General features: G+C 36.8%; 1 protein-coding gene and 1 long non-coding RNA gene across 2 annotated transcripts; one reads left to right on the plus strand and one right to left on the minus strand.

The window, feature by feature from the left end:
- The first annotated feature begins 203 nt into the window (after positions 1-203).
- On the plus strand, positions 204-22,595 carry LOC140822010 (RNA polymerase II C-terminal domain phosphatase-like 1). Its single transcript, XM_073182722.1, is given in 18 exon segments — positions 204-940; positions 1,671-2,147; positions 3,098-3,308; positions 3,405-3,562; positions 3,644-3,714; positions 3,819-3,924; positions 5,010-5,093; positions 5,184-5,768; positions 5,876-5,939; positions 12,566-12,699; positions 12,786-12,839; positions 13,068-13,164; positions 19,723-19,806; positions 19,809-19,951; positions 20,058-20,144; positions 20,632-20,697; positions 20,809-20,882; positions 21,790-22,595. Coding segments are annotated over 18 exon segments (2,868 nt in total). The 5' UTR covers positions 204-676; the 3' UTR covers positions 21,899-22,595.
- LOC140822012 (uncharacterized) lies at positions 18,652-19,712 on the minus strand. The gene is made up of 2 exons (XR_012115889.1): positions 18,961-19,712; positions 18,652-18,929 (listed from the first exon to the last, which is right to left on the minus strand). It is a non-coding gene; the product is annotated as an uncharacterized lncRNA (long non-coding RNA).
- Positions 22,596-24,015: the final 1,420 nt, after the last annotated feature.

Consider the following 24,015-nt stretch of genomic DNA (forward strand, 5'->3'; position numbering starts at 1 on the left):
AATTGACTAAAATATAATTTAAATAACAATGTTTTAAATCAAAATAGAATATTTTGTAATTTAAAAATATATTTTCGATATTTAAAAATGTAGTTCACAACACCAAATTAAATAAATAAGTAGTACACTGTACCTTAATTTCTTAACATATTTTCCATGAACTGACAAAATTACGTGTAAAGGCACGCGAGAGGCAAAAAAAAGAAAAGGAAAAAAAAGAAAAAAAGAAAAGAAAAGAGGCGATTCGAATTTTCCTGATCTAGGGTTTCTTCCCCATCGTCACACACACGCCTCTGCCAGTACCCATCACACTACCGATTCATCACTTTTTTTTGGTTTACTTTGACCCTAATTCTCACTCAAAATCTAAAATACAGCTCGGTGGCGTCAAGAAAATTCAAGAATTCGACCAAGATAATCAATCATCACATCAATCCTGATTTAAGAAACCTCTAATCTGTGGCACAAACTTCTTTTTATGTCCGATTTGATTTCATCCAGAATCGGTCTGTGAATCTGAACAAATTGAACCGACGGACTTCCACCACAACGAAAAGTGTAATCCTGTCTATTTTATGGACGGTTGTTTTACCAAATACTGATTTTTATCTCGAATTGGGACGCATCAAATCCAAGGGGAACGAAATTTCAGTTGTTTTATAAACTTGGAACGAAAATGTATAGTAAATCGGTGCTGGTCTATTTAGGAGACAGGGTGCTGGGAGAAGTGGAGTTGCACCCTCAAAATGGAATTGTATTTGGAGAGGAATTTAGGGAAATTCGGATATCGCACTATTCACAACCCAGTGAGAGGTGCCCGCCACTCGCCGTGCTTCACACTGTATCCGCAACGGGAGCATGCTTCAAATTGGAATCTTCTTTGAAGTCTCAGGAATCGCCGCTTTCTGTCTTACATGCTACATGTCTCAGAGAAAACAAGGTATTGACACTGCGGTGCCAACCAACAGTTTCGGAATCACTTTCTAAATCTGTAAACCTTAACTGATTCAACTACCAAAAGTCTCAATTATGTTATTACCACAGAGAAACCCTAACCCAGTCGGTTGATTGGAAAGAAGTAAACTCTGATTTATTTAATTTAGGAACCTAAGGAAAGAAGATACTGTTTGGTAGAAAATAAGTTTCATATTATCAACAAGACACAATTCAGGTAAACTGACCTTACCTTACCTTACCGCAAAACCATTTCGATTTCCACTAATGAGTAAAAACCCCCAAATTTTTTGACATGAATATTGATTTATGGAGTTTTTTTTTTTTTATCTGAAGGATTACCGTGAACTGCGACTTCCCTAGTCGGAGTCAACCAGAAAATTTCCGAACAGCTTAAATCTAGGCGGTTACAATGTTTTACTCCTAGAATTTGAAAATCAAATCTACCTCCTTGATAATTCGCTCTATTCATGATGATAATTATTTTCCCAATATTTATTTTCACCTTCTTCGATGGTTTGAAGTTTTAAGTTTCAATGGCCCACTGAACTTTTGATTCTCAGAGGAGCATGTAAGGCTCGTTAAGTAATTCTCATGTTTTCACTCATCTAAACTCTCAATAGAAGATAACCTGTTGTTTGCATCTTGGAAGTAACTGGCACTTGCTAATATTGGATCCTACATTTATTATCTGATCATGATATTTTGTCTCGCAGACTGCTGTAATGTCAATTGGAGGAGGGGAAATTCATTTAGTTGCCATGCATTCTAGGAAGTGTGAAGGGCAGGGCCCATGCTTTTGGGGATTCAATGTTTCTCCGGGACTTTACAGTTCTTGTCTTGTCATGCTGAATCTTAGATGTCTTGGCATAGTATTTGATCTTGATGAAACTCTCATAGTTGCAAACACAATGCGCTCATTTGAGGACAGAATAGAGGCGCTGCAGAGAAAAATAAGCTCTGAGTCTGATCCGCACCGTGTTTCTGGCATGGTTGCAGAGGTCAAACGTTATCAGGATGATAAAAATATTTTGAAGCAATATGCAGAAAGTGATCAGGTGATTGATAATGGGAAGGTTATCAAATCACAGCCTGAGATGGTTCCAGCATTGTCAGACAATCATGAGCCTATCCTCCGTCCAATCATACGACTACAAGAAAAGAGCATCGTTCTGACTCGCATTAATCCACTGGTATTTATACCGTCTGTTCATATAGCATTTGTCATTTAACCTGGAGTTTGTGAGCCCTGTTATCTTATTACTTCTGGCTTGAGATTTTTTTTTTGTTTTCATTGTGGTTTGCTTACATTATAATTCCCATGGATCAATATTCAGTAATATAATAACTTCTATGTACAATAATCTCTCAATGACAATTTGGGCTAAAAAGATAAAATAATAATTCGTAAAATAATTAGATATTACTTTTGTGAAAACACTTGTATAAATTTATGATACCTTTCAAATAATTAATTAGTAAATTATAAATATTAAAAAAAAAATTATTTTCACATTTTCCTATAATGCGAATTGTCATTAAGTGTTTTTTCTTGAAATTTAAAATTTAATCTATCTCTAATTTTTTTTGATGAAGTTAAAAATCTGACTTCTCAAATTATAATAAAATGTTTTGTTAGTGTTAGTGTTGTCGATAGTTCGAGAGCTCCAAAGCTACATATGTGAATATTTTAAATTGAATTATCGACTTGTATATTTTGTTCTTTGTATTTGTATCTCATTCTTTTTCATGTCAAGAAATATGTTATTCTAATATGTTAATACGAGGATTCACATTTAATTGATTAAGTTTATAACATATACAATTTCACGGCCGATTGAAGTATATTAATTAAATCGTGATTTTACTCTACATAATAATAAATCGTCATTTGTCGATTAATTAGTACCCCTCTTCACTAATAAGGTAACACTCAACCGCTATTTATTTATAGTGGTTATATCATGCGGCACTAGCAAATAATATATCTAAACAAGTTTACATTGCTGTTTAGGTAGCTATCTTGCATATTATAGTTCTTCCTGTGGCACCCGTGCCAAATGCACCACCTTTTTGGTGATTGATGATTTTATTTTAAGTTCTAATCCTTTTAAGATTGAGGATTTTTTTTGTACTCCAACAGATTCGAGACACCAGTGTCCTAGTGAGATTAAGACCTGCTTGGGAGGATCTTAGAACCTATTTAACTGCTAGAGGTCGAAAGCGGTTTGAGGTTTTTGTCTGTACTATGGCTGAAAGAGACTACGCATTAGAAATGTGGAGGCTTCTTGACCCAGAGTCAAATTTGATAAACTCTAATGAGCTCTTGGATCGAATTGTTTGCGTCAAGTCTGGTAACTTTTGAGAAACTTCATTTTTTAGCTTTTAACTGCTGTCTGCTGCTACTGGGGATTGTCTTTGATTGCATGGATATGTCAAATTTTCTACAGGTTCTAGGAAATCCCTATTTAATGTCTTTCACGATGGAAGTTGCCATCCTAAGATGGCATTGGTGATTGATGACCGTTTAAAAGTGTGGGATGAGAAAGATCAGCCTCGAGTGCATATAGTTCCTGCATTTGCTCCGTATTATGCGCCTCAAGCTGAAGTAATTTGCCTTCCACCAACACCCTTCTTCTTTGAACTTTAAAATGTTTATTGCTAAAAATTTCAAAATTATGTTGATCAGGCCAACAACACCGTACCCGTGCTTTGCGTTGCAAGAAATGTAGCTTGCAATGTTAGAGGTGGATTCTTCAAGTAAGTTCATATAGGAATAAATTCATAGGTCATATTTAGTCTGTCAAGATTTGTTTATGACTACCTCTTTAAGGATTAGGTTTAATGAAACATATTGGATGCAGAGAATTTGATGATGGTCTCTTGCAACAAATTGCTGAAGTTGCATATGAAGATGATATTAAAAATGTGGCTTTCCCACCCGATGTGAGCAACTACCTGATATCAGAGGCAAGTGAAAATGGGGTTCTTTGCCTTGTTACCAGTTACATTTAACAGTGATTCTGTTATGCAAAAATTTTGCCTTGAGTAATCGAGATTATGAGTTCTCAGCAATCTTAGGGGATGTTTGGAGCTTATAAGCTCTGAAATTTTGTTTGGTAACTTTTTTTAAAAAAAACTTGTAATATATAAAAATAAGTAACTTTTAACAACATTTAGGCCAACTTATTTTTTAAGATCTTATTTGCATATTTTTCATAGACCATATTATTTTTATATATTTTATAATATCTCGAACATCTCCTTGTACAAAATAATATATAATTGATTACGTGTGTTAATATTAGCAAAGGTATTATAATTGTTGATAATAATAATTATATTATAATTAATACTAATTAATCAATTATCATTATAATTAATGTTATTAATTATATAAATGATACTTATATTTTTATTAATTATAAAAAATATAATAATTATATTATAATTAATACTAATTAATTAATTATCATCATATTTAATGTTATTAATTATATAAATGATATTTATATTTTTATTAATTATAAAATTATAATTATATTAATAATAATAATTAATACTTATTATTCATGCTATTATTACATGAATAATAATTAATATAATTATTATTTCATTGTGTTATGAGTTATGCCTTTTTGGTAAATATCATGACAAAAAATCGTATAATACCAAACACATAACAACTTTAAGATTCATTGCCTTATTTTATCCAAACACTTTAATAACTTATTTGTAAAATAAGATCATACAAATAATTATTATTTCATTATGTTATGACTTATGCCTTTTTGGTAAATATCATGACAAAAAATCTTATAATATCAAACACATAACAACTTTAAGATTCATTACCTGATTTTATCTAAACACTTTAACAACTTAGTTGTAAAATAAGATCATACAACTTATTCATAAAACATCTTACAAAACATAAGAGCTTATGATCTGTTTTAAATAAGTTTAGCCAAATACTCTATTGATTGAAAACCATATGCTTTTCTTCCAAGATTTTCAAAATTAAGTGATTCCGTTGGATTTCTTTCATTGCTTAGGATGATCCTTCAACCTCTAATGGAAACAAGGATTTACATGTTTTTGATGGAATGGCTGATATTGGGGTGGAAAGGAGGCTAAAGGTGTGATGTTTTGTTCTATTAATTTTTTTTATTCTTCTAACAATATCTGTGCTGTTCTCTAAATTTATGCTGATAAACTAAAATAATCAGGAGGCAATTCCTGCTTCTTCAACTGGCCCTCCACCGACAAAAACTTTGGACCCAAGAATTCCTCCGGCTCTCCAGTACACAGTACCATCGACTTCTTTTTCAGTCCCTCCATCAACAATTCAAGGGCTGCCAGTGCCTTTTACCAATCAGCAATCACCTCAAGTGACGTCTTTGCTTAAATCACCATTAACTCAAATTGGGCCAGCAGAACCGACTTTTCACATTTCTCCTGTAACGGAAGAGGGTGAGGTACCGGAGTCTGAATTAGATCCTGATACAAGGAGGAGACTGCTCATCTTGCAACATGGTCAAGACATGAGAGGCCACACTCCATCTGAATCTCAGTTTCCTGCCCGACCTCCCATGCAAGTCTCTGTTCCAGCAGTTCAACCACGTGGTTGGTTTCCAGGTGAAGAGGAGATGAGCCCAGGACACCTTAACCAAGTTGCGCCACATAAGGAGTTTCCTTTGAATGCAGAGTCTCTTCCTATTGACCATCGGGTTCATCATCCGCCTTTTCTACACAAAGTGGAGCCTTCTATTCCACCTGGTAGAGTTCTTGAAAACAAAAGGTTGTCCCAGGAGGTAAGTAATTGACATCGCTGTACTCTTGCTTCGTAGAATTGAAAAATAAGATGAAATTGATATGACTTTAATGTTAGTTTCCTCATATAACAAAGGTTTACATACAGGTGCTTCCGAGGGATGACCTGTTAAGGTTAAACCAACAGCTGCCTGGTTTTCATTCCTTTTCTGGTAATTGCTATTTTCCATAACCAATCTGGTTGCTAATGTGCTGGAATCTCCAGACTTTTTACATTTCCCTCTTAAATTTATCTAATTTGCTTCGCATGGGAAAAAGCTCAAATGACATAGAAATATGAACCCAATCTTTTCATAATATATATTTTCACGTGCAATGACGCATCTGTTTCATGTAATTGCCTTCATGGATAGCTGGTATTAGAGTTGAATTTTAATATTCATGCATTTCCCCCCTTTTGGCTCTGTATGCTCAATTCTCCGCTCTCCTTAAAAGTAGTAATTATGGGAAGAAAGGTTGAAAAGGAAAAGTATCATCAGCTGCATCTGGCTAGAAATTTATCCACTTTTACTGCTTTATCATGTGGAAACCTTTTGCATGCTAAGACATATCTCTTGCCATGAGAAATATCGCACTGGGAAAGTAATGTGTGTGTCCACCCCCACACAAGCAAGTTGCTATAATATTCTTAATGAATAAATCTCTTTTTTTTTTTTGATAAGAAACATTTATTATTAGATAATTTTTTGATTACAAAAAAAGCGGATGAGAAATCCGCGAGAATAAAAACTTCCGAACACTAAAGAAATTCACTTCATTACAAAATTCCAATCCCTGACGACGTCTGAAATCGCTAAATGTTGAAAATCATTAATCCTTGTGATTGTAGTCGCCACTTTGAATTTGATACTCTCCCAAACGACACTGACGTCTTCCTTCGTGTCGTTAAAGATCCTTTTGTTCCTCTCTAGCCAAATGCTCCAGAATAAGAAATGAATCATGACCAACCATAAAATTCTAGCCCTGCGACCCTTAGAGAAACCTGGATCGCTAATGAATAAATCTGCCGCCCTCTGTGGATGCACCCATTGAAAACTCATTTCTTGCATAACCAACGACCATAATTTCCTTGAGTACTGACAATGTAGTAATATATGATCCTGGGTTTCTTCGTCGCATTGGCATAAGGTGCACCAGTTAGGACTCAAGGCACATGTCTTCCATCTTCTCTGCAACAAATCCGCCGAAGGTAATTTACCCAACGCCACTAACCACGAGAACATTTGCACCTTTTGTGGGACAGGAACCTTCCAAATACGATCGTAACAAGGAAAAATAGGAAATGCTTGAATAGGAAAGAAAGACTCATAAAAGGATTTGACAGTAAACAAACCCGAGGATTCCCCCAACCAAACCCTGTAATCCTCCACATCTAACCTAACCATAACCGTATCTAACACACCCGCAAGAATAACAAACTCCTCCAACTCTGCGTCATTTAAATTCCTCCTAAACCGCACATCCCACCTATAATCACGACCACCCTGATGAGTGGTGATCTCTAAGAAATTCTTAATAGGTTTGTTTGAGACAGAACAAATTCTATACAAAGAGGGGAAACGAACTTTGAAAGGACCACCCCCACCCCCCCACTCGTCCTCCCAAAATCGAATGTAATTACCCCCCCTCAAAACCGTGCCCCACATTAGCTGAATTGCCGGGAAAGTACGAGAAATGAATTTCCATGGGCTTCTAAAAGTACCACTTTTGGCCAATCCCAAATCCCACCCATTATCTTGGTGACCGTAAATGCTTGTTATTACTTTGATCCACAAATTGCCCTTCTCCTTTGAACTTCTCCACCACCACTTACCAAGCAATGCTCTATTCCTCAAAACGATACTTCCCAATCCCAATCCTCCTCTTTCCTTGGGTTTGCAAATCTTCTCCCAACTCACAAGATGACAATGTTTATCCCCGTCCAAACCGTCCCAAAGGAAGTCACGCATTATTTTTTCCAGAATTACAGTAACCTTTTTTGGAACCCTAAACAAGGACATGTAATAGGAAGGCATTGCACAAAGAACCGATTTTATGAGAGTAAGACGGCCTCCTTTTGACAAAAACGATTTCTTCCAATTCGACAATTTTTTGGACATCTTGGATATAACGGGTTCCCAAAACTCAAATGATGAAGGCTTACCTCCCAGAGGTAATCCTAGATACAAGATCGGCCAAACATCCGGTTTGCATCCAATAAGTTGCGCCATATCGCCTATTTCCTCTTTTGAGCAATTAATCCCCAAGATAACAATTTTTTGAAAATTTATCTTGAGTCCAGAATTTTTCCCAAATGATTTGATCAATTCCACTAGTGCTATCACTTGCGTCCTTGTTTGAACCATGAAAAGCGTATCATCCGCGAATTGAATATGTGATATCTCAATTTTACCTTTACCCACCACTAGACCTCTCACCTCATTCAAATTCTTAGCATGATCAACCATCCTCCCCAAGACATCCACAACCAAGTTAAACAGAAATGGTGACAATGGATCTCCCTGACGGATTCCTCTTTCCCCTTTTATCTTCCCCCTCGGTCTCCCATTAATAAAGATCGAGAAAGAGACATTGGACACACACCCACGAATCCACTTCCTCCATCTTTCTCCGAAACCCTTCTTTTGTAGCACAAAGTCTAAGAATTGCCAATCGACGTTATCATACGCTTTTTCCAAATCTACCTTTAAAACCCATCCTTTCTGCTTTCTTTTTCGGCATTCCTCCACCACCTCGTTGGCTACAAGGCAACAATCCAAAATCTGTCTCCCTTTTAAAAATGCGCATTGGTTCTCGGCGATCGTACTCGTCATGACTTTCTTTAATCTGTTTGTTAAAACTTTTGCCAAAATCTTATACAAACTGGTTATCAGGCTAATTGGGCGAAAGTCTTTCACCCTAAGCGATTCATGCTTCTTCGGTATTAAACAAATATATGTTTCATTTGTAATACCATTTACCACACCTCCCTCAAAGAACTCTGCAAAAAATCTCAACAGATCCCCCTTGATCAATTCCCAATTCTTTTGAAAGAAGGCTAAGGTGAAACCGTCCGGACCCGGGGATTTAATCCCGTCACATTCGAACACTGCTGTTTTTATTTCAGTTTCCGAGAAAGAGTCCTCCAGTCTACGTGATTGGTTGTTATCCAAAGGGCTCCATTCCAATCCTTCCAAACCTCCCTCGAACCCCTCTGATCGTCTATAAAGATGTTTAAAGTAATTGACAATATGCTCCTCAATCTTTTTTTCATCCACGATCACAGACCCATCATCCAATTCCAACCTATCTATTACGGATTTATTTCTTCTGTTGGTAAGCATTGAGTGGAAAAATTTTGAATTTTGGTCTCCATCCTTCAACCATCTTAGCTTTGCTTTTTGGCTCTCCATCTGATATTTTTTAAAAGTCATTTTTTCAAGCTCACAACGAAGATTTCTTCTCTGTATCCTAAGATCTTCAGACCATCTCCCATTTCCTTCTAGCTCATCCAAAGACTTAATCCTAGCAGTCAACTCTCCCAAACTGAAATCCAAGTTACCGAAGACTTCTCTATTCCATAATCTGAAATCACCTTTCAACTTTTTCAGCTTAGTCATGAATTTGTATCCTTCCCACCCTTGGTAAACACCCTCGTTCCACCAAACCTGCACTAGGTTTTTGATATTGGGGTGTGCCAGCCAGACGTTTTCAAATCTGAAAGGAATTGGCCCCCATTTCGATTTAGTAGTATCAAGTTTCAACGGGAAGTGATCCGAAGTGATTCTTGGGAGCACGGATTGTCTGAAATTAGGAAATAGATCTCTCCACCCACTGCTGAACAAAAATCTGTCCAAGCGGCAGCATATCGGTGTGGCTCTGAAATTGGACCATGTATATTTTGCATTGAGAAGGGGCGGTTCATGCAAACCCAGTTCCCCAATCAGTTTGTCAAAGCAACGCATACTCGTTGTATTTGAGGAGCTGTTCATTTTCTCTCCCGTATTCCTCACCACATTGAAATCTCCCCCCAAACACCAGTTGTCCTCACAAATAATACTCAATCCAGCCAACTCATCCCAAAATCTCTCCCTCTCTCTTGGTTTCACTGGACCATAGATCGCCGAGAACCAACAGCTGGTTGTCTCATTAACCAATATCCGAATAGTAACGGAGAAATCCCCTATCAAATTTTCATCGACCTCGACGACCCTCGGATCCCACATCACTAAAATACCCCCCGAACGGCCTTCCGAAGGTAGAAAGACCCAATCAACAAATCTAAACTTCCACAAACTAGCCACAAAACGCCTATCAATTTTTTCTTTCTTTGTTTCTTGAATCACCACGATGTCAGGCCTTTCTTTCTGTATTATCCTGCGCACCATTTCCTTTTTTTTCGAGTCCCCTCCTCCCCTAATATTCCAAGTGAGTATCTTCATAAAATAACCTCCTTACCCCTTGATGAATAACCTGAAACGAGGGTACTTCCACAATTCAATTTATTCTGTTTTCTTCTCATCAGCCCGGCATTTGGTTGTCCCTTATCATCAAACTTTCCTTCCTCCAAAACAAACCGCACGTCCTTACTAGCACTCCCATCACTTTCCAAATCACGCCCACTGTTCACTTCTGGATCCTGACCCGGCAATTCAACTAATTCCTTCCCCTCACCTCCTAAATGGCCACTAGACAATCCCAATACCAAAGACGCAGAAAGAAGAGAATGGATTTTGGCAGAGTGATTAAAAAAAGAAGTAGTTAAATTGGTTAGTACCTGTCCCACATCAGAATTGCGTTTGTCAGGTGGCTTAGGCGCAGCGCAATCCTCCTCTTTCTCTGGTGTTAAGAACAGATCCTTGATTGAAGCTTCTTTATCTTTGCATGCCGTGGAATCATCTGACAGCATCATTCCTTCAGTGGCATCAACTTTTGAGTCTACTTCATTATCCAGCAAATCATCTGAAGAGTCAATAATCTTCATTGCTGCTCCATCATCAGAATCGTACAGCCCCTCATACTCACTCTCGACACCTAATCCATAAGCTGAGTTGTCGATCCTCTCATCTCCGTGGCCCAATTCCCGCTCATGATTCCTTTTGAAATTTTTCCTGTAATACACTTTCCCAAACGGAGACAATAAAGTGTTGATGTTACCCTTGCTTTCCCCATTATGATCATCCGCAATGCTATCAATCGTCATCGACTGGATCGGTGATTTTCTGAATTCTTCAGTAGCCTTAGGAATAATGTTTGTCAATATTCTAATCGCTTTGCTCGCCTTACTTGCTGTTACTTTATCATTGAAGACCCCTTTGAAGCTGTTGTTATCCTTCAGGCCGGTAGATCGATTTGTCTCCAGACTATCCTGCACCAATACCTCATGATGATGCTGATTCATGTTTGTACCAGAGTTGGTTGAGTGATTTCCTAAATCCGCCGGCTGTTTGCTGTCTTTTGGAGAAGATCTCATAGGTCCCTTGCCTCTTGCATTCCACTGCAGGATGTTGTTATTCCCCCATCCCGCCAAAGTCCTCTTACCATTTACCACAACCTGTGCATAAGTTTGTCTTTGGTAACGCTCATAAGCCCCCGGATCGTAAGTTTCCACTTGAATTTGGATCTCTCTATCCTTCCCTTCCAACCGGATGCTCAATCTATCCCTAATGAACCCTCCCTCTTTTCCTTTAACCTTAATCTTTGCGGCTCCCAGATTACGGAAAAGTCTTGTATCTTCGTTGATATCCAGCAGTCCCCCGCAGGCTTCCCCTATTATTTTGAAGTTTTCCGGAGTCCAGCAGTTCCAAGGCAACCCGTGAATTAGAATCCAGCTATCACAGCAACTGAAGATCCTTTCTTCTGTATTTATTTCCGGTCTCCATGCGTCAAAATCCAAACCGATCCCATGTTCAAAAAAACCCCTTCTCAATTTGGTGAAGTAATCAAAGTCTTCCGAATTTGAGGGCCACCACACTGCCTTATTAGCTTGGAATGGGAAAACCTTGACTTGCTTGTTGATTGATTTCTGAATGACATTCTGAATGTTGTCCCAAGAGATATTCACCTTTTTTTTTGTGATGACAATTGCTTCTAACCAATTTAGCGCCGGTACTTTCGATTCTGGCAGCTTGTGGACGTTACTGACCTTTGTACTTTGTGTATCGTCTTGAGGAAAGTCCCTGACTCTCATTGGCTTTGAAACGAATTGTACCTTTGGTTCAGTTCTCTGTAAACTTCCTGCCACTAGTTTACCCAATGTCATAGCTATCTTCTGCCATCCCCTTGAATCATATCCGCTAGGCACAATTGTATTCTGCTTCCTACCGTGTGATGTGAATTTGGAGACCTCGACAATGAAACTGTTATAATTTTCCTGCTAGAATCTTGTTGATAAAATTGTAAAGGTGGTTTTTTTTAAAATTTCTCCTGTTTACAACAGAAACTTACTGAAATTTTTAATGCTATATTTTTTCCAAGGTGAGCTAATAAAATCATATTGTGCTACGTGTAATCACTAGCTTCTCGTGTGACATGTCATTGAAGATCCCCCTACTCATACACCTAGATGAGAAGAAAGCGCTGAGAGAAAATATTTGGGTGGTTGTGATGTGACTCGAACTTTTTCCAGTTTATAAGATCTGCTTGAAGCATATAAATAATGTCTTCTATGTCAGTCAAATATTTATGTTGATTAAATTTACTATATTTTTGTTAGCATCTGATAGGATGCTTCAAAACTTAGTACCATGCCAACTCTGTTTAGAAATAGTTACACTGAGATGCATGTTTTTTTTACAAGATGAGGGTGGTCCTCGAAGGCCTCAACCATCTTTAGTAAACAAGGATCTAGATCTTGAAGCAGGACAAATTGACCCCTATCCTGAAACGTCTACCGGAGCTTTACAGGATATTGCATTGAAATGTGGAACAAAGGTATGATATCTAGTCGATTCTTTTTGTGTTGGTTCCTGTAGTTTAGTTGTCTAACTTTGTGATATGTGTGTCTCACATTCCTGTAGGTCGAGTTCAATCAAGCTCTATCACCGATCTTGGAACTGCAATTCTCTGTGGAGGTGGTTTCACTCTGGCATTTGCAGTTAGTTTTCACCATGTGTAAACAGAAAGAATAATTGAGTAATAACAATTAAGATTGACATTTATGTTATTTTCTTGATTCTACCACTCTTTCTTGCAAATTGGTCTTATATTATGTCATGACACCACACCTGGTGCCGACTACTTAATTTGGAAATCTTTGGGTTAAAAAGTCCATGAGATGAATGTTATGTGGTTTTCTGCAGGTTATGTTTGCAGGGCAGAAAATTGGTGAAGGGTTTGGCAGAACAAGAAGGGAAGCACAGCGTCAGGCCACTGAAGTATCTCTTATGAACTTGGCTGGTAACATATCAATGCAGGCCTCTTTATAATTGAAATGAAATGATTGCTGTATATAACCTTTTTTGTTTGTATATCCAGTTAGTCAGATTATTTTTTTACTTGGAAGATTTCATTTACTATGCATAATTTTTTGAACCTTATGAGTGAAAAATGTTACAAGGTTGAAGGGTCTGAGGCTCAAAAGAAAGTTCCTGCTCAACCTTTTTCTATGCAGTCTCCCAGCACAACAATGAAGGAAACCTCTTGAGATTAGTTTGAGGATAAAAGGATATTTCACTTATGGGTTCTGCACTTGACACCTTTTTTGCTTCAGAATAGTCTTATAATTCTTTGATTTTTTTCAAAATTCCAGCTGTATTGAATGAAAGAAAACGGCGGACATAAGGGGGACCTGGATCAAAATCTTACAATGACTTGGAAACAAATCAAACAGTACTACAAGGCGCACTAGGTGAATACAACCAGATATCAATAAGCAACCCTAGAAGAAGTACATAAGTATGGACAACCCATCCAATTGAGCCTGCACAAACCTCTAATGTGGTTGGAAAGCCTATTCTCTGAAAGTAACTAAAGGCGTGGTATCCTCAACAACGTTTCCTTCCTTATAAATGTGTGAGAAATGAATATGGTAGGAGAAATGGATCAAATTCTAGTTAAAATGTGATTAAAATTCCAAGCCCAATGATCCGATTTGATGGTATGCAATGAAACAAGTGAGTCTGGTTCAAGATAGTGGTATTGTTGGCAAAGTTCCAATCCCATCATATTGGCCATTAATTCAGCCTTGACATTTGATATGATGCCAATATAATTCTGAAACACGTAGACAGTGCTCTGTTTGTGATCTCATAAGATAATACCAACAAAAGATTCCCCCGAGAGTAGCCGTCCCTATAAGTTTAAATGAGCCAAATTGTGGTTTGATCTATTCAATCACATTTACGCGATTAATTTTTTCCATATTGAGCAAGACATACCAAGCTATGACAATTTGTGATAATCCTCACTGATGCTCATATTTATACATTCCCGCATCAACACAAAGAGAGATATAAGTTGAGATAGCTTGAATGATCCTAAAAATAGAGCACTTAACATCTCGGTGCCTGGAGTTATTGCGGGCTACCCAGATAAACTATAAGATTAAAAAGATAAGGTCATTCTTGATGTGCCCCTTTTGCAACTATCCTTGTCCAAGCTTCTAATCCTTCAACCTGTCAAAGTGAGAAACACCAAAGAAACGGGCGAAACGTGTGCATATCTGCATAGCAATATCGCTAGAGCATAAGAGATGATCCATCGTTCCCTCGTGGTTAAAACATTGGCATTTTGACACATGCTGAAATCCCTGATCTTTATTGATGTCACAAACTGGAATGCTCCTGGCTAAGTACCTCCAACAGAAGAAGGAAATGGTAGGAGAAAGTAAGGTAGTCCAACAAAAAGTATAGATAGCATTTACTTCTTTCAAAAAGCAAATAAGCTGCCACACCAATTTGGTGGAGAAGGACCCATAGAACTATTTTTCCATATAAGTTTATCAGGCAAAGATTTCAGAACCGGGATCTGTAACAATAATGTCAGGGGTGTAGTTAGTAAAAGAGGAAGAAATGGAGAACATGTGGTTTATTTCTTTAAATTATACTTGATTTTTTTTACAAAGAATATATATAACAAACGGAAACGATATGCTAATCTAAAATTAGGAATTTAAAATACAAAATACAAATAAAGATATATATGTTTCAAACAAATAAACTAATGACATAAGATAAAAATCAGATTTCCAACACTACCACTCAAGTTGGGTCATATAGGTTGATCATATCTAACTTGGGACACAGTTATTCAAAAATAAGACGAAATAAAGCCTTTGTCAGAATGTCTTCTATTTGCGGTTGAGTGGGAATGTAGCTGACATTGATAATCCCATTCTCAATCTTCTCCCGGTTGAAATGTCGGTCTACCTCAACATGTTTTATCTGATCATGATGTACTGGATTCTTGGATATGCTGATAGCTGCTTGATTATGACACACAACAATTCAACTGGGGGGTTATCTTCCACATGTAATTCGATTAGTAGTCTTCTGATCCACATCCCTTCACAAATTCCATGGCCAATGCTCAAAATTCAGCTCCCGCACTGCTGCGAACAATTGCGTGTTGCTTCTTGCTTCGCCATGTCACTAGGTTTCCCAATACAATGTGCAATACCCTGATGTGGAACGTTTGTCCGTAGGAAATCCAGCCTAATCAACATCAATGTATACATTAATTATTCGATTTGTTGTTTTCTGAAGAGAAGTCCTTTACTGGGAGATCTTTTTAGATATCTCAACACACGATATGCAACATCCATATGTTCCTCGATTGGGTTATTCATAAACTGACTGATGACGATCCCTACTAATCCAATATCTGGTCGTGTATGTGCCCGATATATTAGTTTTCCTAGTAGCCTTTGATATCTTTCCTTGTCAACTAGAGGACAACCTTTTTTACTGATCTTGACGTTTGGATACATTCGAATGTCCACAGGTTTGCACCATAACATTCTTGTTTCTTTCCGAAGATCAGTGACATATTTTCGTTGAGAAATAGATATACCACTGGAAGATCTCGAAACTTCCATTCCCAAAAAATATTTTAGGCCCGAGGTTTTTCATCTCAAATTCTCTAGCAAGGAGAAGTTTCACATGTGTCATTTCTTTTTCGTGATTTTTTGAAAGTACAATGTCATCCCCATAAACAATAAGGACTGCAATTTTACCAACTCCAGAGTGCTTCACGAATAAAGTGTGGTCGGATCGACATTAAGTGTAGCCATCCTTCTTTAACATACCCGTGGATCGATAAATCCAAGCTCTAGGAGATTGTTTAAGCCCATAAAACGACTTTTGTAGTCTGCACACCTTGTCCATTGTCAGTGATGATTCAAAGCCATGCGGGATTTTCGTGTACGCTTCTTCCTCAAGATCACCGTTAAGAAATGCATTCTTAAAATCGTGTTGATATAACGGCCAATCTGAGTTAGCTGCAACTGATAGGAAAACTCCGAAAAGAGTTTAGCCGAGCAATAAGAGCGAAATTTTCTTGATAGTCAATGCCGTATGATTGTGTGTATTCCTTGGCAACAAGTATCGCTTTTAGTCATTCTATGCTACCGTCATATTTATGTTTGACTGTGAAAATCCATTTGCATCCAACATGTCTCTTTCCCGATAAAAGATTAGTGATGCTCCTTTTATTGTTCTTTTCAAGTGCTTTTATTTCTCAAGGACAACAACTTTCCAATTTGGATCATTCAAGTTGTCATCAATGGTGGGACGAATTTGGACCTGATATAAATTGGAAAGGAAGTTATGATATGTACGTGAAAAACGTTCAAGTGAGACGAAGTTACCTATGGGGTGCCGTGTACATGATCGGATTTCTTTCCTCAATGCAATAGGTCTGTCATCAAGACTATCATTGAGATCACTACTGTTAATCACATGTGTATCCGATTTGATTAATTCTTGTGAGTATGTACCTGAATTTGGCAGCAGAGAGAGTTCATGAGCGGTTTGAATTTGTGCAGGTACTTGTATATTCTCTTGATGGGGATGGTTTCTTCGAGAATAAGTATGAATTGGTTCATTGAGATTTGGTCTCCTAGGAACATGAGGTGGATCTGTTGGCGTAGTATTAGGTGTAGGAGGCTTTTTATAAGGGATGGATGGTATTGTGGATTCCCACCTAGTCTCCCCTGAACCGAAGAAATTGGGTAGAATGGTTGAACCGAAGAAATTGGGTAGAATGGTTGAGATTCAAAGAAGGTGACATCCATTGAGGTGTAGTAGTTTTTGGTGGTGGGTGAATATCATTTATACCTTTTTTGGCTTGGAGAATAACCAAGAAATATACACATGATAGCTCGTGGGTCAAGTTTTTCCGTGGTTATGTGTGTGGACAAAAGAAAACAACGAAACACCTTAAGATAATGTCATGAATTAGATGAGAAAAAGGAAAAGACTCGAGGAAGGTTTCGATGGGGGTTTTGAACTTTAGTATTCGGGAGCGCATCCTATTTATCAGGTAATTGACTATTAGGATGACATCACCCCAATGATATCGGGGATCATTTGAGGTAAAAATTAAGGCACGAGCAACCTCGAGAAGACGTTGATTTCTTCCGTTGAAGGGAATGAAAGAACTCGGTGACATAGGACTCCCGTTGGCGCATATCTTGGAGACGACATTCAATTGCAAAAAACTCGGATGTGTTGTCTCTAGAGGAATAGGTGTTGCGGGCAGCATCCCATCTTTCCTTGCCATGACACTGCGATAGAGAGAAATTTTCTCCGATCTCTGTTGTCATGGAGTTTATTAACCAAGACATGACCATGCAATTTTCCGAATTCCAGATCCGAAACTTGGGATCATCAAATTTTGGACGAGACGATGCGCCTGATAAGAAGGCATTCTTCTCTCGCGGATGAACAACATAATAGATTGCTACCAGTTTAGATAATTCTCGTCATTTATTCTGTGATAGGTAATGGGTACCGATGGAAAATCGGTCGACACAGGGGTGGAGTCCGGATCAGAGGTTTTGTTCGGTGTTGCCATGCTGTATTTGGTCTTTTATACTAGAAATTTGATACCATGTAGCTAGTAAAGGAAGGAGAAACAGAGAACATGCGGTTTATTTCTCTGAATTATAACTGTTCTCTTTTATAAAAACTACATAGAACAAACGAAAACGATAAGCTAATCTAAACCTAGGAATTTAAAATACAAAACACAAACAAAGATAGATAAGTTTCAAACAAATAAGCTAATGAGATAAGATAAGAATGTGATTTCCAGCAAGGGGGAACAATCTGAAGAAGTTTCTCCACGTGCCATCAAGTATTGATCCAAAAGAAATTAATCCTAACCACCATTGAACCACTCGATGACAGATTTATTACCAATTACCTGAGAGCTGAAAACGTAAAATTATGTTAAACATTTTTTCTTTAAATTAAAAAACACCCATAGGACCAGTCGTCGAGCACAAACTGGATAGGGGTCCTGACGATAGCTAGGTATCATCTTAGAAGCTAGTATTCACAGCACCCAGACCCCCAGCTAATCCCTGCTTCAGCTCAAGTAGGAGAGATATTCTCTCTGTTAGGAGCGCCCTTTGGGTAGCACGAATGGCCATACTTATTCCACATAAAGTTGGCCCATAATGAGTTTCTATGCCGAAATTGAAATTGCACCCAGAGTTTAATGGAGAAAAGCCTTCATTGACTCTTTGAGGCGCCGAATGACCAACCCTCCTTTGAAGTTTGAACTGTTTTGCAGTGAATTGCTTCTGGTAAATTTTGATGTCGTTCTTGAACAAGAAAATACTATGTAAATCATGCTAATTTAGAACCTGTCAATTAGAATTTTTTTCACGTTCAGAGGCTAGGTGAACATCTAATGGGAAGGAAGGAATGTAATTTCCACAGGCACATGTAACATTTGTATTGCTTCACTAAAGGACTCATGCTATATTCAAATTATTTTTTTATAAATCTTTAAGTTTTTCATTTAGCAGCAGTCTTCAATTAACTACATATATCTTTCTTATTAATTGTCTTGCTTTGAATTTTTTGTTATTGCCTTTTATCAGTAAATTTTGATTGAACTTAATGGTATTGTATTATGTTTGATGATAAGCTTTTTCATGCCTTGAAAGGAAGAGAACAACCCAAAAGAGAGGATTTTATTTTATATATGCACAGCTTCATTACAGAAACCATGTTTTGTGGAAACCTGCCAATTAGTGCTGGGGATAAGGCAGTCTTTATTGCAAACTTTGGACTTTTTTGGTTCTCAGCATAACAAAATTTGTTTGACTGGTGGCATATATTGGTGCTAATGTTCATTGGGGAATCATAACTTGATGCTATAGACAGGAATTTGTTTATGATTATACTCCCATTTCAGATTTTGGGTTAAAATTAAGTTTAAGATTGCTGCATTACCTTTGGTGCCTGTAAATGTTTGTCACTGTAGTTGGTAGAACATAATGAGTTCTGTTATCTATTGAAGATGCGATGCTTTGAGTATTGTGACACGGAGATTTAAATAATATTTAAATGAAGATGCCATTGTTGCATGAAATTTTTTGGTGATCTAGTTTATTATAATGAGATGGGAATGCTGCCAATCAACTGATAAAAGGTGTTTTATTAATTCATTCTGCATGTCATATATTTTCCTGGCAATGTTCGTAGTAAGGATTTTCTGTTGTTTACCTGTAAAGTAGTTCGTATTAGCTTTGTAAACTTCTTTGGTTTTGCATAATTTGGCTAGAGTGATAAATATGTTTTCGATTCTTCATTGGTGTATATAAATTCTAACTTGATCTTCAGCATTATTTTTCTCTCATGCCACAATTCCTAATGCACTGGTGCATATATAACCGTTGGATTTCGTGGAATCCTAGCTTAGAAACTTTGGCATGGTTTTTTCTTTCATGCCACTGTTTTGATGCCAATGCTTGTAATAACAGCTTACCTTTTTTTTTTGCAGATAAATATTTATCAAATCTTGAACCTGAGTTTAGCTACACAACTGGGAACGATGGTAGGTTTGCTAATCCTAATGATAGTGGTTCTTTTGTGATGTTAATTCATTTTTATATCAGTCACACCATGAGGAGTTGGTACCTTTTTCAACATCAGTGTCACCAAGGATTCCTGATGCAAGAGTCAAGAACTCCAAGAAGTCAATGGGATCAATAGCTGCACTTAACGAATTTGTGAGTATCATAAACTTAAATTGGTTCATAGCTACTGCGGTAAATGTTGATGTTGAAGTGAGGTTGTTGATCCCTAGCATTCCATTGATGGTTTCGAATTTTTTAGAGCATGAAGGAGGGACTTGGTGTAGCATTTCAAACCCTACCTCAATTTTCAGCTAACCCTAGCCTAAAAAACGAAGTGTACGCTCAGGTAAGACATTTACACTTTATTGTTTATAACCGCATTCTTGAAAATATAGACGTGGACTGTGCGCTGGGAAAAAGACCCACTCTTGCACATGAAGATTAATTGCATGTTTTGCAGGATTCTATTCTGAATTTTATCTCGTGACTTCAGCCAATCGGTTTGTTGGTGATTCAGTTTTTGAGAATTTTGTCACTGTCTCAATTCCATGTCTCTGAGATTTTAAATGCTTCAGAAGTCAGATTTATATTAGAGATTCCCTAGGCTTCACGATTCTGATGTTTCTCAACCTTGGGTTTTTTGATTGGTTGTGGACATCACAATCTGAGAACATTCTTATTTCGGAAACTATTGTTTCTTCTTTGCTGTGGTTAATTGATATTTTGATTGATAGCTTTGTTAATCTGGTCCTTGCGTTGTGGGACTCCTTCAACAAAAAAGAATATTAATTTATTTTTTGGCATTTACTTTACTTCCCTCGATGGCACTTCAGGTTGAAATTAATGGACAGTTGATGGGCAAGGGAATTGGTCGAACATGGGATGAGGCTAAATCACAGGTACCGCTTATCAGTTCAAAATTTTATGTTTCTTTTCTTTCTAACTATTTTGGCATTGAACTTATCTTCTTTAAGATATAAGTTGTGAATTTTGAAAATCATTTACCACAGGCTGCTGAAAAGGCACTTGATGCCTTGTATTCCATGGTTGGTCAGTTTCCTCACAGACGCCATGGTTCTCCATCGTGAGTGATTTTACTTTTTTTTCTTTTTTTCAGTTTGTCCGCTTAATTGTTATTCTTGCTTTTTTTCTCCATTTCTGCAAACTATAACCCTCATCCCATTAGTGTGATTAGATCCCTCCTCACCCATCACAATTCTATCTTGTTAGCTCATGGTGCTCTTGTATCTTCCATATATATGGGACACATTCAAAATAATGGGGAAACGAGATGAATTAATAGAAGATAAAATTTGAAAATTTGTACATAAATGTTTCTAAATGCAAGTTCTGTTGAACGCCAGTCTTTCATGTCTTGTACTCTTGTTATATGTTCCAAGTTCATCGAATACATTTGCACAAAATATAGACGATGCTACACTACATGATATACAGGAAAAGATAGCAAAACATATTAATAAATCGACAACAAAAACAGCATCATGGATGGCGAGGATTGTTGATTTGGTGTTTTTATGGTGTCATGGAGTCTGTTGGGTCTTGACTCGTCACTCGTGATATAAGTCACACTTAGGAGCAGAGGATATGAAAATAAAAGACTGTTCCACTACACTCAAATGAAGGACTAAGAAAATCTAGATGGTGGATTGGATTGCCAGTTCATGCAACTTGCTCTGGCACTATCGTCCAGCAAAGTATATTTGCAAGACTTGCAATAATGAGTTTTGGCTGAACATACATGGGCCCATTCAGTGTCCTCTTCCGGCGATGTTAATAACCAGAAATCTAATATCAAAAGATGTATTATTCAAATCTTAAATGGTTTTCGATGCTGGATTTTGTAACCATGTTTTAATTGGCTTTGTAAAATGTACATGTTTCATTTTTGTGTAACATACTTCATGGCTTGCTTCTTGTAACTTATATGTAGGCTTCAATCAGTACCATTTTCTTGAATCTTTGATCTTCAGATCTTTGCAGGGCTTGTCAAACAAAAGGTTAAAATCAGATTTCTCTAGAGCTGTGCAAAGAATACCATCCTCTAACCGATACCCTAAGAATGCATCTCCCATACCATGAATCTTTTGTATGCGTTATCCTACCTGGTTTTATCGTACAAGAATCATAGATTTGTTGTAAAAACACGTAGTTGAAGCAGCTGAGCTGCTGAAGTTGTAATTCCGGCTACTCACTATGGCTTGCGCTTGTGATTTCTTGGAACAAATGCAAAGAATGCAGGCCTTGATTTTTAGTACTGACCCAACACTAATCTGTTGGAAGCTGGAGCAATTGCTTATCCCTTAGGTTGAAACTCAGAAGTCTGGGTACATCTTTGGATCCCTGTGACCCATGCATCTCCATCTTGGCCTAGAAATGTAAATACGGTTCATGTAAAGAAGAAAAATACAAGACCTTCAGTCCATCTTGGGGACATTATTCGCAGTGGCACATATCATGCAAGTTTTGGGGGTTGAACTTGTAGTCAGAGGTGTTTTTTGATCTGCTAGCTAACCTAACCTCGCTCCCCACTATGGGGTATGTCAACTTGTTTTATTACTCGTGCTTCTTGACTTGTACCGGGGCCAAGCTTTGGAACTAACGGAGGCAAGGGCGAATCGACGCTGCAGAGAAGCAGACGACTCTCCCTCCCCAAATTTCTGTTAATAGGACTGAAAATCTCTGTTTCTTGAGATTAAGAGGGACAATGTTTTTTATTTATTTATTTTTTTTTTAACTTCTGGTTTTTATATTGTAGTAACTAGTAAGCAGACAGCTCCGTTTTCCTTTTTGGCTTAATTCCTCTCGAGGGCAAGAAGGTCACTTTGGGCCGAGAGCTACCAATCCTCATTGCTAGCGTTAAACAGAAGTTTTAAAGATACCGATAACATAGACATTACAAAAATTCTTAAAATTTTAATTTAAAATAATATATATATTTTTTACATAAATGTATTTAAAATTTTAATATGTATGCATCCGTGTGCCAAGAGAACTAGTTTCTATATATGGATGAGAACACATTATTCTTGATATAATTAAATGGATAATAATTACATCGGCATCAAGCAAATTATCAATGTGACTACTTTAATTTAAATATTTAAAATGTGTAAAAGGTGATGAGATGTTATTTTTAATTTTTTATTACATTATCTTATGGATGATTTAGAGCTGAATATTTATAACATATACGAGCTTCATTGATTTTCGTGGTCCAAATGACCACAATTGGATAGAGGGATGTCAAAATCAGATACGATTCATCAACTCGACATGAATCAATCAGAAAAAAACTAGGTTTAGGTTTGGAGTTTTAGGGTTCGGGTCAGATCGGGTTGGATCCGATAGATGACCCGAAAAAAATGATCGGATTGGATTGGGTTCAGTTGACTCGAAAATTTAATTTTTTTTCAAAAATATAATTAATAAATATTGCCTACATTTTTATACATACTGTATGTTTGAAAAAAATATTTATTGTATATTTATATCATAAATTTTCATAATTTAATATTTATGTTGAATAATTTTTTTTTATTTTTTAAACAATTGTTTATTTGATTTAGTAAATTTATTTTATTTTTATACGATTAGACTTTCAAATTTAAATTATATATACGAGGGAGATTTTGTTATTATGTGTTTAAATCAATTTTTTTTGAATTTTATTTAATTTTCTTCGAAAATAAATTCAAAATCGGGTTAATCAGATTGATCGGGTTGATTCGAGTTCAGGTCCGGTTGAGAATTTTCGGATTGACCCAAGTTCAGGTTGAGTTCGGGTTGAGAAATTTTTGAATAGTACTATTGCTCAACTCAACCCAACCTAACCCACCCAACGTACCCGAATTGACACCCTTACCTTTTGGGCAGCATCTTTAAGTGATAAGATAAGTGAAGATAATTTATAGGGTGATTATTAAAGCATTCTAACTATGAAAAGGAAGAAAATGAATTATATAATAAGAAGTTTTTCATTTTATTTTCATTTATAAAGAGCAAAAATTATTTATTTTTATTAAATTAAGGACTAAAAATCATGTTGTAATTCAATTATTAACCAGCCTTGAGTTTTTTTTTTTTGTTGTAAGTAAACATTAAATTAATTGATATTAATAGTCTTTTGTGAGCAAAGATTAAATCAATTGGAAAAAAAAATGCATATATCATGTTAAGGTTCATTGGTTATTTATTTT

This window comes from Primulina eburnea, chromosome 2, assembly GCF_022965805.1.
Source record: "Primulina eburnea isolate SZY01 chromosome 2, ASM2296580v1, whole genome shotgun sequence".
NCBI lineage: Eukaryota > Viridiplantae > Streptophyta > Magnoliopsida > Lamiales > Gesneriaceae > Primulina > Primulina eburnea.